The 16935-nt window shown below is 41.2% G+C and overlaps 1 protein-coding gene across 3 annotated transcripts in view; it reads right to left on the reverse strand.

Moving 5' to 3' along the window:
- Positions 1 to 16935, reverse strand: part of RGS17 (regulator of G protein signaling 17) — an 87310-nt gene that overhangs the window by 10613 nt on the left and 59762 nt on the right. The window contains exons 2-3 of one of the 3 annotated variants that reach the window (XM_006185469.3): positions 15884 to 16027; positions 1215 to 1304 (exon numbers count right to left, since the gene is read on the reverse strand). In XM_006185469.3, the coding sequence (XP_006185531.1) occupies positions 1215 to 1304; positions 15884 to 16002 (209 nt within the window). In that variant the 5' untranslated portion in view covers positions 16003 to 16027. Of the gene's footprint in view, positions 1 to 1214; positions 1305 to 15883; positions 16237 to 16935 lie in introns of those variants that run through there. The other 2 variants (XM_032485214.1, XM_032485213.1) reach the window with 2 other exon arrangements.

Consider the following 16935-nt stretch of genomic DNA (forward strand, 5'->3'; position numbering starts at 1 on the left):
TACACATACCATGCACGTGGTCATCATAAATTTTTAATGAAACTTGGAAATGTTCAAATCATAACAACCTATTGTAAGTTGATAGAAACAGTTTATACATTACTTTGAAAGGCAAACTGAACTTTTTTGTTTGCATCAGATGTAGCTTTTAATTTTCAATCCATAAGATACAGTTTCTCTTCCCATCTCTGGTATTTTTTATTTTCATTTTCACAGGATCTAAAATAAGAATACATAGTGTGGACTTGTCACATATTTTCCTAAACTTTAATAGTTATTCTAGTCAATATTGTGAATGGAGTTATCACAGTTTAAAAGGACCAGACCTTTATCATGACATGAGGGACTTTTTAGTTCTCTATATTCAGATCTTCAACAACTACTTTCCTGCAGAAACCACCAGTTATTACTTTCTTATCCATCAAAGAAGTAGAGGAGAGAAGCTTGGAGATTCTTGTGGTTAAATTGATCCTGGTTTTGCTTTCCCATTCATTGGTCTGTTTAATAATTTTCCAACCTAAAAATACATTTGTTCCAAAAAGTACTTATATTTTATTTATTCTTACCTTTTTGACCGAGTATTTTAAATAGATTTGCTACCATCCAAGATGCTTGAACTTTCTCATACAAACATTTTTAAAAGACAGAAAAATTACTATGAAGCATCCACATCAAAGCGTTCTCATAAGAAGCGGGAAAAGAAAGCACCTATTATACAAAGAATCTACTTGAATTTCAATTTTATTCTGTAAATACTGTAATTTAGCTTCTCACTTTGGAGACAATATTTGGTTTGAGTATGACCTGATGGAATTGGGGCCAGGGGCCAGCTGGGTGTCCTTTCTGACTGACTTAAGTAATTCCATCTTTTTTTGTGTGTGTTTTAGACTCTTCCCCTATAAAGAGAACAACTTAAAAAATATTCTCAGAAAAGAGAAAAAGAATTAAGGCAATTTGGGGAGCTAATTCACCTAGCAGTCATTATATTCTGAAAGCGGTTAAGCTCAGGTAACGTTTTAGCCAACAGCATAGCTCATAGAAAAGTCAACAGAAAGCTATTGCAATCACAAACTAAGATCTCCCAGGCTGAGTGTGCATCCATCGCCCAGAACCATTCCGAGGAGGACCAGGAAGCCTGGGACTGTGTTTCAGCGCTGGGTAGGCGTGAACAGTGCGCACACACGAGACACAGTAACCATGGGAACAGCACTCACCACTCCTCTAGGATCTGGATGCTCTCCATCTTTGTGGTGTGTGTGGGTCTTCCCGCGCTTTCCCCTCTTTCTTCGTTCCTAACAGTGAGGCTGCAATGTAGTACAACGCTTTATTTTGTCAAGGGAAATCATTTCACGAAAAGCAAAAAACTCCAGGAAACTACTTCACGGAAGAATTTTTCTCAGCTATGTGAGAACATTTAGAGCACAGAATGAGCACCACCATTTTTACAGGACGAGTGAGCCTGTGTCGAGTGAAGGAAAGAGAACCCTTATTTAATAAAGGAATAAAGTGCATCATAACCTCAAAAAATGGGCACTGTCAGGCATTTAGACCTTGTCCTTACATAATTTGAATTACTTAAAATCTCTGAGATACGTGATTCTATGCTTTAATATGCGATCTATGTCTTTATGTTACTCTTTGGTGTAATGTCATTTTGACTTTTGGTTAATTCTATTCATAGTCTGTTTTCCATTGATTTTTCCCCCATTGATAGCTAAAAAGATAAAAGATAGCGAAATCTAAAACAGAGTTTGCTAAGTTCACATCACCCTTCTCTGCAGACCGGGTTTGGAATCTCATTAATTCATTCTTCCATTCTTAGGAGCAAGGATGAGGGTGGAGAGAATGTAGACAAAGGGGAGACTTTAAGGAACAGGGGCAATCTACAACTGAAAGTGAGACTAGACAGAAATTTTAGTTGAGAAAACAGATTACCTGGAGGAAAAAGACCCCAGTAGGAATTGGAAAGGATTCTTCAGTCAGAGGACACTTTAATAGAAAAATAAAATATAATAGTGAAATTGAGTTTTTTACTTATTTCTAGGGAGCGTGGTAGATTCATTGGTGGAGAAAGGAGGGACCCCTCAGAAAAGTGGTGTGGCCCCAAGAATTCTGAGAAGCAGCAACAGTAGCCAGTTGGTACTCAAATGCCCAGCAAGCTGAGCAGTGCTCTTCAGGGAGGTAGTGATGTCAGATGCCTCCCAGCCTTCAGTGCAGGGGAGCCACGAGGAAGCAGTGAGCTGGAATTCAGAGGGAGCCCACCATGGGTTAGGTCTCTGCCTATGGGCTCTGTGAATGTGTCTGCAGCCTGAGGTAGCCTAGGAAGCCACAGTCCCTGATGATGCCACATGCTTAGGTCAGGGATGTTTTGAAGGGGAGAGCCATTCATTTCTCAAAGTATCTTTGAGTTAAGACTGCATCTCTGGCAGTTGATGTATTTCCAGTAATTATGGGAAAGTGGGTGGGAGGAAGTAGGACTCCACCATTGAGAAAATTCTCTGAAATTTCCTGGGAGAAATTAATGATGCCAAATGTATAAAAAATGCAACTTGGGGGGTAAATTCTAGAAATATCACATTTAAATGGGAAATTTGTACTCATTCTGCCAAGCTTCACCGTGCTCAGATGTTTGTGCGTGTAAAGTAAGGAACTATAAAAAGACTAGAAAATCAGCTTGCTTTCACTGATTAAATAGTAAACTCCTTGGAAATTTATTGCTGTTACATTTCCCCACAGTGCCCCGCAGAGTGTGGCACACCAATGCAGGTACGCTTATCTGAGGCAACATCTTTGAAACAATTTGTTCTCCATTGTGTCTTTGCTGTAGAGCAACAAATCTGGAATCCACACCCATGATTCACAAGTTTTTGAACATGAATTCTGGCTCTTGTATCTGTTTCTGCGATATTTACAAACATCCCAAATGCCACCATGTTAGAGTGAACATTGTGAAATATTGTGTTGTGTTTATATCTTTTATTTCTGCAGATGGTAAAATATGGACACACATTTGTGCTAAAACTACTTATAATTGACATTTGGTAAGTGCCTAACTGCTCACCGTTTGCCCCATTTCCTGGTTTACTATTGGACACAGCAGTGCTCCGTAGAAAGAAACTGACCTTTAGCAATCTATGTGTTCTTTTTAATCAGATGTCCTTTAGAAACTGGTTTCAAAGTTTCATTTATCAAGAATCACTGACAGTGCCCTTTTAAGATTATGAGACATGGAGAAAATACTAGGAGCGTTGTGACTAGGCTGTTTGCCACTTTTCAAACAACTAAAACCAGGAGGAGACCAGCATGTACGTACAGTGCTCACTACGGAGTCTTGATCAAAGCTTAGATATTTTACGGAAGAAAACGCCAAGAGCCTATGCTAAGAATAGTAAAACAAGCATTTAAAATCCCATTAGAACCATATGATACCACTCATATGTGGAATCTAAAAAAGAAAAATAGAAGACACTAATGAACTCATCTGCAAAACAGAAACAGACATACAGACACAGTAAACAAACATGGTTACTGGGGGGAAAGGGAGTGGGAAGGGATAAATTGGGAGTTTGAGATTTGCAGATATTAACTACTATATAGAAAATAGGTAAACAAGTTTCTTCTGTACAGCACAGGGAATTACGTTCAGTATCTTGTAGTTACCTATAATGAAAAATAACATGAAAACAATCATATGTATGTATATGTATGACTGAAACATTATGCTGTACACCAGATATGGACACAACATTGTAAACTGACTATACTTCAATTAAAAAAAAAATCCTTTTAGAGATTTTTCTATAATGATGACTTTGAGAAGAGAGAACACTTGGTACATTTCAGAAAATACGGAAATAGACCCTTTGCATGTGGGTGGAATTTCTGTTTGCTTACAGCAGAGTTTGGAGAGTGGGGTGGGGAAAACAGGACCTACTGCCCTTGACCTGGTTTACTTTGTCTAGTTTGCGCACTATCTAGTTTACCTGCCCATCATCATGGGTACTTGAGGGGCCTATTTTGGAAGACAGTCTGCTTTTTAAAGAAAAATAATTGGCTCTGAGGGAGAATTCTTGAAACGTTTGCAAATAAGATGAGAACTTGGCAGTAGGCATGGTAACCCTGGGATAGAGGCCGATCACAAAACCGCATATATGTACACAAAACCCTACTGAGGGATTAATAATATGCTTAAATTTAATCCAGTACAACATCAAGGCTCAAGAAAGAACCACTGTCATTTAGTAAAGGCAAGCCATCGTTTTCATATTCTCATATCGTGATACCCGATTTTCTTTTATATTTAATGCTTCTACCTCAAATTTCCCAGTGCAAAAATGGAATCAACTTCCTTCAGGTTCAGAAAAAGAATTGGTAAGTTACTCTTCAGCTATTTCATTTTTTCTCAGTCAAAATATCCTGGTAAAATCATACTATAGCTTTATTTAGGAGTCAACAGCAATTTACAAATATGTGTGAGACACCTGAGTTACGCAACGGTACTTGGAAAATCAAGACGAACGAGGCAGAGGTTCTGAAACTGAGGATTTCTGACAGGTTAATGGCATCACGGAGCATTACAATGAGAGCTAAAACAGAGGTGTTTGCTGGATGGAGACCTAGCCAAAGGGAATTACAAGCAAGGGAGGAAAATCATGTGTAGAGTTGTTAAAAAGGCCTATAGAAAAAAATGGTCAGATGGGATGCTTCTGGATGGGAGCCATACATTAGACTAGGCAGTGAGGTGTGGTTATGCAGGGGCCAAGAACACAATGAGGTGGACCCTAAGTCTAGGATCTACCTCCTTTCAGACGGTTTTGGCTTTCCATGCTTTATCGTCTCCATTCACAATGGGAACGACAGTAGTGACCTACTGCACAAGGTTGTGAAGCAAAGACTCCACACTTGTGACAAAAAGGCAAATGATTACACATGCTCGATTCAATGGAAGGGCAAGGTGGCTGCGTATTCAAATGGACAATCCCAAGTTTACCAAAGGGCTTTTAATTTCAACCCGAGGGAATAAAGCCTGACACTTTGCCATTATTATAAAACACGTCTTCATACATCACCTGACCACTTCTTCCTCCCAACAGTCTGGTAAGGTCAGCAGGGGATTTGAGATTAATCACTCCCATTTTACTTAAGAGGAAGCAGCCACCGAGGTTGACTTACTCAACACACGCACACCGAAAACACAGCGGGGCTAGCACTAGAATTCACGCCTTCTGATTTCCCGTCTCCTGCTCATTTTCGCTGTGCAATGCTTCCTCTCTTGACGTAGAAGACTTCACTGTGGCATTTTGCCTTTTCAGTTATTTACAAACATTGATTGCTCTTAAATGTTTGGACAGGGTAAATCTCCTAGCACAGAGCCCTGTATTGAGTGCACAGCATGTCCCACAGCCATCAGACTCTATGCGGTATTGCCCAGAGGACTAAATATACAATAAATATCAGCGAGGAGCAACTTTTCGATTCCCGGGGACTTGAGATAACCAGGGAGAAAGGAGCTGTCACGGAAGGTTTGACAACAAAGCCTGACTAAGGAAAAGAAGCAGGGATGCCACTCGTGATGGCAGAACAGGTGTTGCTCCTGCAAAGAGTCTCCCTGGGACGTACCACCTGCTCCCATCAGCAAAGACAACTCGGGGGAGAAGGGAATTCAGAGAGGAGAGGAGTCCTGATGCATTGCTTTACAGAAAAGAAGGAAAAAGGCAGCAGAAGGGGGCACGGTAACCATATACCACCTACAATCTCAGGCATAGAAAACCTCAGTTATAATCAAACCTATGACTGAACCGCATCTCTTTCATTTATACGTTTTGGTAAAATAATTTAGTTTTGAATGGGCTGTGTGAGGATGGGAAGGTTGGTTAAAACTTTGTGTCTGGAAATGTTCCACAACACTTGTCTCAGAAAACACTGCCCCTGTAAGTACTCCTTCTATTTTTTATAATCATTTATCACATGTTACAAAACAAGTGTTTCATTTGGCTTCAGCTTTTATTTTGTAAACAAACCTCTTCATAGTAAAATAATTTGTTATTAAAAATCTTTCCACTAGATGGCTATGTTGCCTTTATAAACAATGTTTTAATCCAAATGAAATCTGAAAAAGTTTGTAAGTGTAATCACCCTTATTTGGGGGGCGGGGGAGGACCCAAAAAACTATTCTTCTATGTATGGAGTTTTAATAATTACATCTTTCTAAGAAATTTGAAAAGAGCCATTCAATTTTTCTGTGAATGAAATAATGAAACTCCAAAGGGATAAATTTAATCTTGGGAGGTGTGCATAATTGCACCCATTTTTCCTTTTTCGCTATTTAGAACATCTTCTGGATCCTCCCCGGCCCCAAGTCATTTAAGTTAGGAATACTTTAGTCTTAAAAAGGGCAGGCATAATCCTATTCACATTGTAGTTATCCTTTCCAATAATGAGATGTTTTGAACTCTAGTGATTCTTGCTGGGGTAATATAGACCTTGAGTGATACATTCTTAGAACAAATTAATTAGAAAGTGTTTTTAACTACCAACAGGCAGGAAATATTTTTATTTAAAATGATTTAAGAGTCATTGTGAGAGTGAATCCTCCAAATGCTTCTAGTCCCAGTTTGGGTTGTCTGTATATGCTAATTGCTTCTTTTGCTGCATGGAAACTGAAGACAAAATCTCTCTGCCTTCCCTGCTTGCTCTCTTTGCTACCAATTTCCCTCTGCACATGCCTCTGTTTGAAAAGATGGGTTTCCAAAAATCCCTTTCTCTATTGGTATTATATTTTTATTTCAAACTCTAGGTCATGTATTCTAGGTGCACAAACACATTCATTTGACTTAGAATGCCAGCTGCCTTTAACAAGCTATTACATGGCTAAAATCCAGGTCTACTATGTCAGCTTATGTTTAATTAAATAACCAATGCATCCTATGAGGCATAAATAGTTTCTTTTTTTTCACTTAAAATTAAGAGAATTACAGGATTGAATATTTAGATATACTTTATATAATACACACCAATCATTAGAATCTTCTACCTCAGTTCCCAGGTTGATTGAAATCCTATTTTAAGCTCTTCCTTCAACACACTGTAATTTTCCCTGTAAGTCATAATTAAGTTAGTGGATGCATTTGTGGGAAACTAAGTATCTGGGAATGTGAAAGGCCAAATGGACTTTTATTTAGTTAGTGGACACTGTTATTAAAATGGTATGTAATCATCCAGGTCCTTAAATGCATCAGTTAAGTTGGAGCTGAGGCTTCTAGGTTGAGTTAACTTGTGTCTCTATCATAAAAAGCAGAATGAAAAGGTTAGAACTCGAGCAGCTGATAACTCAGAAAAACACTGGACAGCTGGCAGGGCCACTTCCCATCCACTCATTCTTTCTTCCCTGGGTATTTTCCAGTTACTGTGTGTGAGTGTGTTTGGGAGGAGGTGGGGAGCATCCTTGAGGACAACTACGACTGAAGCAACGATCCCGATTTGTGGGGCAAGTTAACCCCAGCAGATGATGAACTTACAACACCCTGGGAACCTGTGAGTGTGTGGTGCCAGCCACAGGGATGCGAGTTACACCAAACTGGAGAGAAAGGGCCAGGGACACAAAACACAAAAAACAGGTTCAGTTAAATTAACTGACAATACGGAAATGGCACATGCTGAGTGTCTGGGGCCACGTCCTACAAAGTCTGGTCACTTCCCTTCAGCCTGCGACTTGCAAATAATACCCATCAATAAAGGATTATTCAGGGGGCCCCTAGGAAGTGTTGAACCCTAAACTAACTGGTTTATATATGTGGTTAATCACATCTTACAGATGAAGAAACTGAAGCTCAGAGAGGCTGAGCAATTTGCCAAACATTTCACAGTTACACGTTATGAAGCCGGGATGTGTCTGGGCCGAATCCCAGTGTGGTTCTCTTCCCTACCCGCTGCTGCCTCTTGAAAGCAGGCTTTGCCTGACAACGGCATGTTGTTAGAATTTGGGCAGAATCTTTCAATACAGCAAGACCTCGTCTATTTACAATGAAACACACGGAGTTGTTATTCGACTATGACTTGTAAAACTGGTTGATTAAAAGGGTTCTGGACTTTTCAATAATCTATGTGTCTTTATACCAAAAAGTAGCAATGGCAGAAATCTGCTTTCTACTTAGGAACCCATGCTCCCAGGCTGCACTGCCTTCCCTTTAGGAGCTGGTACCTCCCGAGGATTCAGTCTGTAGCTCACTGCTCTGCACGCTGGGCCATCAGCCCTACCTCCTGCACGCTGTGTGCTGACGAAGCCCAGATTGTCATCTCTCACCAAGACCTGCCCTGCAAGGGCCAATCATCAAAATCGCCACTGCTAACTCCTGGGTTCCTCACACGGAGAGTGTCCAGGCCACCATCCCATCCTGCCCTCCCTCCCACGTCCCGTTCCAGCCACCTCGCGTTTCATGGCCTCACCGCCCACCCGGCCACTCGAGCAAGCAATAGCATTATCCTTCCTCTCCTTGCCTACTGCAAATTCTCTTCTTTATATTGAAGTCTTGTCAATGTACAATGTTGAGTTAAATTCTAGTGTACAAAATACGACACACATGAACTTAGTTACTGCAGACTCTTGACAGTACTTCTTAAGTGCTTCTTGAAACTGGAATCTCACCATTCCTTTTAAATCACCTTTTTATTTTGAGCTCCCGGCATCTCTCAAAGAGACAGTTACAGTAAAAGTCTCCTACTATCCTCGTTGTCTGTCTTGTCCTTCCACACACTTTGCATTGTCTCCGGAGGGATATACTTAGAACATAAAATGGACTTCACTCCCTTATTACTTAATAACCCTCCATCACTTCCCGCATCCGAAAGAGGTGTCAAGTACTAGCTTGTTAACACAGCAGAAAAGGCATTTTGTTACGTGGCGTTGCCTCTCTCCAGTCTTCTGTCTTGTCCTTCTGGAATTTATACCCCAGCAGTGCTGACCAGAGCTGAGTGCTCCCTCCGGGAGTCCTAGCTTCTACCCCTCGCCAGTACGACCAGTGTTGGTGCTGATGCTAACACACACACAGGAGAAGGAAGAAAACGGTGCCTAAGAAGAAATCCAGTGTTTCCGTAATTGGCTGCCACATAATTATATTCAGGCCTGGGAGGCTGCGCTTGTAATTTTTGGAAAAAAATTTGGTGACACAAATTTCCCTATTTTACAAAGTAGACTCAATGGGAAGAATCCAAATTCAACCATCCATTCAACCATTCAACACCTTAGTATTAATTCAACACCGAATGTGTGCCAAATAATAACTTATAAGCCAAAATACATTTTGGGCTATTTTAAAGCATGAAACTTCTGTGTATGTTTTTGAAAAGGCCCAGAGCCAATGGATCAACATGAACTTGTGTGAATTCCACTGTAAAATCCACATAATATGCTTCCTGAAGGCAGTCACCGAGAAAACCTAAACACAAGTCCCAGAGGAGAGTTCCTAGTACGGAAACCAGCGCAGGGAGCTGGGCCTCGGCTGGCCCTCCAGGTGGGCAGCCTTGTCCAGGGCGGGGGGAGGCGTGGCCGCGGGTTGCCAAGCTCCGTTGCCAAGGTCACCCAGAAGCTCCGCCACTGTCCTGGCCCACCCAGGCCCAGGTGGCCCTCACCACCTCACCACGTCTAGTGAGTCAGCTGAGATTTGAGAGCACCTGTCCCGGCTCAGGCCCGGAGATGGATGGAGCCAACTGGGGTGTCTGGGCCTGGGACGCCACCCCTGTCTCCCTGTCTCTGTCCTTGGAGGCACTGCCCGGCCCCCCACCCGCAGTCCCCGCCTCCTGTCCCTCGAGGATTCTGGGCTTCTTCCCCAGACTGAGGCTCCTTCTGTCATCCATTCTCTTCCCGACTGAGGACTCTTCCTTGCTTCCTTTGGAACTCCCTTCCCAGGTCACACCCCCTTCTGCATCTCAGCCTCGGGTGGCCCACGTCCTCCCCGGTCCCAGCCAGCACCCATCGCTGTGAAGGCTCTGTCTCCTCCGAAGCAGCTCCTCCACACTCAGCACAGGGCAAGGTGCAGGTTGGCCTTCCTCTTCCGCATCTTCTGAGGCTTCCGCCCTCTGACTTCCCCTTCTCTGCGCCTCCTGACCCCCCTCAGCTCTGTGATTCCGTACCAGGCTCCTCCTCCTTGGACCCTTCCCTCTCCTTCTTACCCTCCACCTCAGGGCCGTTGTGACACAGGTGTCCCCACAGGTGGCCGCAAGGCTCCCAGCAGGACCCTTCCTCGGTCCCTCCCTGACGTGGTTTCCTCCCGCTGGCTGTGAGCTGCCTGACCCTCACGGCTGGTCCTTGCCTTCTTCCAGCCAGAATTAACTTCATCTTCTTTCTTCAGCCTTTTTCTGGTTCATCCTTTCTACTTTCCTAAATCAGCTGAGGTCTAATACTTTCATCTAACATTTATTTTCCTCACATCTATCTTTCCATTGTTGGCCTAAGGACTGCAGTCTGACACTCAGAAAAACTATGCATTTACAGTAAACGGAGTCAAAAAGAACAGAATGCTTTCAATGGAAAAGAGTCAAGAAATTCTAGTTCTGGCAGTTTTCCAATAGCTAGCCCTCTGGTCATGGGTAACACAGACTTGACTTGAATAGTAAGCTTTTCTGGAGGGTGAGCTGGGGCGTAACACCAAGTATTCATGTCTAGATTCAGTTGCTTATTGAGAGTATGTTCCCTGTCGATGTAGAGACAGGGAGAATCTGGGGAAAGCTAATGAAGTGAACAGCTCCCGGCAAAAATTAGCATTCGATAAGCTGTAAATGAGCGAATTAAACGCATGATGTGGAGAAGGTCCACAGTCCTGATGCACACCTTCGGTTTTGTGTGCGTGTGTCCTGGGAAACCTGGGTGCATTTTGGTAGATGTCTTTGGGTCATGTGAGTTTAAAGATCATGTACGTGATAGAAACTATCAAGAAAATTCATCTATGACATAGCGAGACAGAGTTTCAAAGCTGGAACTCTTGGTAAGTGGTTTTTTGATGGTCTGGTTCCAAGCCCTTTGGAAGTCCCCTGCAGATGACTTGTGCTCCCACTTGAGATGAATCACGTCTCCCAGGGCAACAGGTGGAGAAGACTGCATATTCACTGGGGCCTCAGATGAAGTGATTCCACGTGCATGTGTGAGTGGATTTGTTTTCAGGGGGTGGTGCTTTCTTTACCATGGAACAAACTTGGATTTTGCTTTTTCCATCAAAAAATATTCTTTGGCTTTTAAAACATGCATTTCAGTATTTCCATTGGCAAAGGGCTAACGTGTGACAGCGTCAGAGGATAATACAGCACTGTTTATCAGAAGCTGTGGTACTTGTTACAAATAAGGGTAGGGGCAACCAAAGTACGTTTAAGAAGTGCTTAACATATGCGTGGTCAGATCTGTCCCGTGGTCTGGAAACTCTGGAAACTAATGTGTTAAAAGGGGGACAATTTTAGCTTTCAGAGGGCTAGTTAATGTACTAAATTCAGTTCTGACCCATTTTCCTGCCAAGAATGAAGACTATTCCATGCAGTGGGCCGGATCTTGTAGGCGCTACATCGTAAGTAGTCCATGGGATTGCGAATCCCGTTTGAAAAGTTGTTTTTAATATAATTCTTGGAGACTTTGCAAAGTCAAAAGCTTGGGAAATGGTTCATAAAAAGCCTGGAAATGAAAAGTCTGGCTGTATCATCTTCAAGTGGACAAAACAGGGGGCTGGCTATTAAGAGACTCACATTTCAGTCCCACTTAAACTGTCATTAATGAGCTTAACGACAACAGGCAAGTCTTCAGTTGCCTTATCTGTAAAATCAGACGCAGAATTTTGCAAACACCAGGTTTTTAGTGAGGACATCTTTTCTTTCATACAAAAGTGTATACTTTAATCTAAAGTAAAATAGCTAAAGAGAGAACTATTCCCTTGGAAACTGCAAGTACCCACCCCACCTCCATCCTGTCCCAGAACCACCTCCTCAGCACCACGCATGAGAAGTCATGGAACGTTCTGGAGGCATGGAATCAGAAGTCCCCTGAGTTTAATTTTTTATGAGTGAAGACAGAAGTCTGTCTTGCTTGATAGGACACTCCCAAGAGCAATAAGGAATTAAAACAGAAGTAGATTAGCACCTACAGACTCCCTTGTTAAAAATAGACTGGCTTATTTTAGTACAACCTCTGATGTTTAGGGAGGGGTCCTGGGACAACTTGGAAATTAGCTTTAAGCTCGAAATGCATTTTGAAAGCTCTCCCATTCTGCCTCCTTTGGAGTCATTTCGTTTTGTGAGCGCAACTCAGTTTCTAGTTTGCAACACACTTTTTCACAGGTGTCTGAATGACCTCATGGAGTCACACTGTCTTGGTGATGGCAGTTTCATGAGGAGCCCACATCTTTCAACGGTTTCTTTCTCATAAAGAAAAGGGAAGAGAGGTAACCACCTGCAGAGGCAGGTCACTCTGAACCCTGGTATAAGGTGAACATTAAGTTTTGACAGTGGCAACCTTGAACCTCTGGACAAGTGATCTTGACAAAACTCTCCTGCGTGAGAACAACTTGGTCCCACGTACAGAAGGGTTGCAAGTTTATAGACTGCCTGCTTTGCAGCCAGATGGATGCTCGGGCATCCACGACTCACACAGCACAGGATAAAGGGTCTAACCCTCACTGCCTCATTTTCTCTTCTTCAAATGGAGGGCTGAGGGGAGAAGAGGGAGATGGAGACTGATCTGGGGAAGAGGAATGATTCCTTTGCGGGGACAGAGGGCAGATCAGCTTAAGAAGCCATTGTGAAGTAATCCTGACTTTTTTAGCTTTCTGAAGGAAACTGGAACTATTCAGCGGTTATGTATTTATCCTCTGTATCATCGCCCAAAATAAGGCATAGTGGTAATTTTATAAAGACAGAGATAAATTTAAAAATGAGAGAGGAGCTGACAATGAAATATGAATGAGAAATGCAAATTTGAGGAAAATACGAAGTTGTTTTAAAAACTCCTAACATGTGAGGCTGGAGTGAGGTATTTCTATTTATTACTCGATATAGAAATTTATTTTCTTAGCACTCTATTTCCTTAAAAGGAGGTAAAACCAGCTCCATGACAACTGTTCCTAGTTACGAATGACAGTTACTTCATACTTTGATTTCTAACTTTTTTGTCCCTAAATTAGGTTTTTCAGTATTTCTCTTTGTTCTGCTCCTTTGACCTACCCTGGAAAATTTGAAGAACATTTCTTTCTCTTTCTTTTCCCCCCACTCTAATAAGCCTTTACAAATTCTTTTTCTAAAGTCAAAGTACAAAAATTATGGTATTTAAAAAATGCATGTGTGGAGGACATTTCCATTTATAATGAGATAATGGAGGTACAATTAAAATCCAATTTAACTTCCATTCCTTTTTTTAAACAGTTGCTTACATTAGAAATTACCTATCATTTATCATATATAGAAGACTTGCACGTTTATAGACTGTGCATTTTATGGTGTAGACTTGGGTATCCATGACTCATTGTCAGCAAACACAGTTCTTGACAACGTCAAGAACTAACAGAACACTCATCCAATGCACCACATGTTTAGGGTCCAAATACTTGTCACCCTGGAGGTGTGGAGAGTTAATGCAGCTTTCAAAAGCTGTTTTATTCTCGGTCTAGTTTATGTCCTGTGACAATCTGATGCTCATGAGCTCATGTTGAATATTTTGTTATTTAATGTGCACTTTAAGAATTAATAAAAGCAAGTCTTGCTAAATATCTGTAGGACAGATGAAAGCAAATCTCACTAAACATCTGTTTGACAGCAAATATTGTACAACTCAACTTCAATGTTTGCTGTTTTAATCCTACAGCAATTCAGGAATAAGTTTTTGCAGGCAAATAAAATCATCTACTAATTACTGGAACCTGGCAAATTGCAGATGACAAATAGAAGTACAATCCTCAACATGATGGAACAATATATTCTCGATGTTTTATACGAACTTTAAAATCAATAACTTTCCTTTCCGAGATAACTTTTTGTATTATAAACACAAGTTGATCTTTTAAAAAATATATACATTATCTGAAGGAGTCCCTCTTTAAAGAGATTTTATTTTTCCAATGTGAAGTATTCCATAGCCCGGTAACTTAACTCTTATTAAATGCATACTATAGGTCAGGCACTGTTTTCATCTTGTATGTGTTTGATTTCATTTAATGTTGAAAACAACCTTATGAGGTAGGGATTCTTAATACGATCATTTGACAGATAAATTTAAGGATACTAAGTAACTTGTTGAAGGTCAAACAGACAGTGACAGACAGCACAAGATTTGAAACAGGTAGCCTGACTTCAGAACCACCATATTAAGTCACTACCCTGTATTGCATGGATTAAGACCAGACCTAGTTCATTTCCTTAGAAGTGAGATAGAGCAAAAGATTACACAATTGTATTGAAATCTTTCTCTCCTCTAGAGCTCTATTTCCTCCTTCTGAAACACTTAAGACTTAAGAATGAAAGAAAAAGGAATCATATATGACTTCCCCCAACAAGGACTCAGCATCTAGGAAGCAATTTTGATATTTATAGAGACTATCTTAAGCCTTCCAAATTGCTAAAGTATCGCATTTCTGGCAATGAAGTTTTCTAGAGAGCTCAGAGCTTGTTCAACAGCAAGGCTGCCATGGGAGCATTAGATGTTTCCTTGTGTATTTTGGCCACCATGATAGACCATCATGCCACTGTATCATCACAACGACCTGGATGGATGCTGGGAACCTGCAGAGATCAAGCACGAGAAGGTGTCTCAAGCATCTGGGCCTTTCTTTAGGGTTGGGAATAGGTCAGCGAGATCCAGAAGACCATTCCTAATCCTGTGAAATGGATCTTAGAGGATCCCAAAACGTTTGGTTCTATGGAAAGTTCCATCAAGTCTAGCACTCCCCCACCCTGCCCCCGCCAGCCGAGAAAGCTCATCTCATAAATCTTGGGACTCTGGGCCTTATTGATTTTCTTATCTCGATACACGTTGGCATTTGGAACTAGAGGAGGTTTTCTGAAGTGTCTGAATCATGGACATTTAGTACCAGACAGGACCTTGAGAATCAACTGGTCTAAATCCTCACCACTATGCCAGTGAGGAAACCGAAAAACGGAGATTACAACTGTGTATGATGTCACAGAGCCTATCATGATAAAACCACAGTAGAAAGCAGGCCGTCTGGCTCTAAGTTTAGAGTTTTTAACCCACTGGCTTCACACCCATCACAGTCCCTGAGCTTTCAAACCTGCGGATGTGCATCTGTGGCACTTCTTTCGGTGTCCTTTTCCGGAGTCTGTGGCTGAGGCTGCCACCTGACCCTGATTAATCTACACCCTATGAAACAGCACAGAACTAGAACGCCACAGTGAATACTACATACAGAACCTCTAGATATTACTTTAGTGTCCCCACACCTTCTGGAATGTGGGAGAATGTTGTTTACTGTTAAATTAATATATAACCATAATCTTATTTTTACCCATAACTTTAAGAAGCATGGCTGGAGAAAAACATGATATCAAATATAAAACAATATAATTTTAGAACATAAATTTTTAAATATAAAAGTATAAAATAATATAAAACAAGATGAGTATGGAGAAAACCATGATATAAAATCAATATAACAATATAAAATAAAGTAATCATTCTTCACCTTGTTACCAATTTACAGGTAGATTCCTAGGCTATATTATATATTGCCTGTGAAAATGTCTGCATCAAACCAATGATTGTTTCCAGTAATTCCTACTGGTATAGGGGGAAAATAAGGCAGATTGAGACGTTTCTATGACCCCAAGAGCTGACGTTCACGTTCACGCCAGTTCTGAGCCTGCTCAGGGCTGGTTGCATCGTACAGGGAGGAGGACGTACCAGGAGCAGCTACAACAACAGCACCAACAGAAGCAACACGTGTTGTTGGGCCTCTGGTTTCCAGGTGCTTGAGACACAGCAGGTGCTTCTTCATTCTGGGGCTGCTGCCTTTTCCGCATTTCAGCTACTGCAGTGCCCAACTGGCTAAAAGAAGAGAGAAAAACAGAAGGTCTGAAAAAATTATGATGAAGGTAAGCTGCCTGGGCTGAAGGAAGCACCATTTGACTTAAGGAGTGGGGAAGAAGATAATTTAAGAAAAGGTAAAAACGAATACACTTTAGCAGGCAAACTGAACATCCTCCAGAAAAATTTTTTTAGGAGAATATTTGAAAAACTTTGGGGATAAATTTCCACCGTCATCTGCTGCATACAATCATAGGAAGTGTTGCCACGTAATCAAAATCAGTTGGTAAGGTAAATATGATAAGGTTTGAAAATTTATTTTGAACTTCCTTCTTTACTCAAGGATGATTATACCTGCTTTCCTTTATGAACACCTTTAAATGGTTATAGGGGGTGTGAGTAACTCGTTTGTCCCCTGATGTTTACAGTAAGGTTAATTGCACTTTGCACATTGTCAGTGCCAGGTTCCTAACTCATAACATCGTGAGGAAGAGCAGTTTGTTTTTGCTGCCCTCTTACCTCCTTTTGAAACATTCAATCCTTTTTGGCACTTATGGCTCACTGTCCAGGGGTCTTATCTTGATAATATTGTCAAAATACCTTATTCTGTGTTAGGAGTCCTTGTTGCAAAGGCATCGCCTCCCTTTCCTCCAATCCCCAAATTTATTTTCATTTAGTATGTAATTGTGAAAGATAAACACTGTCAAATCCAGGAGAATCATTTTTGTGGAATTTGTATATCATGGCAGATAAGAAAATATTTGGGTACACAATGTCCTACCTGTGACCTTACAAATCAAGACAAATGAGTTGCCACATATTTATAAGACAGACCCTGATCTAGGCGTTTGTTAAGAATAAAAAGTAAAGTCTTGTTTTAGTAGAATAATTTCAAATTTAGTGTGAACTTTTAGAAAAAACAAAGAAAA

Source organism: Camelus ferus, chromosome 8 (assembly GCF_009834535.1).
Source record: "Camelus ferus isolate YT-003-E chromosome 8, BCGSAC_Cfer_1.0, whole genome shotgun sequence".
Classification (NCBI taxonomy): Eukaryota; Metazoa; Chordata; class Mammalia; order Artiodactyla; family Camelidae; genus Camelus; species Camelus ferus.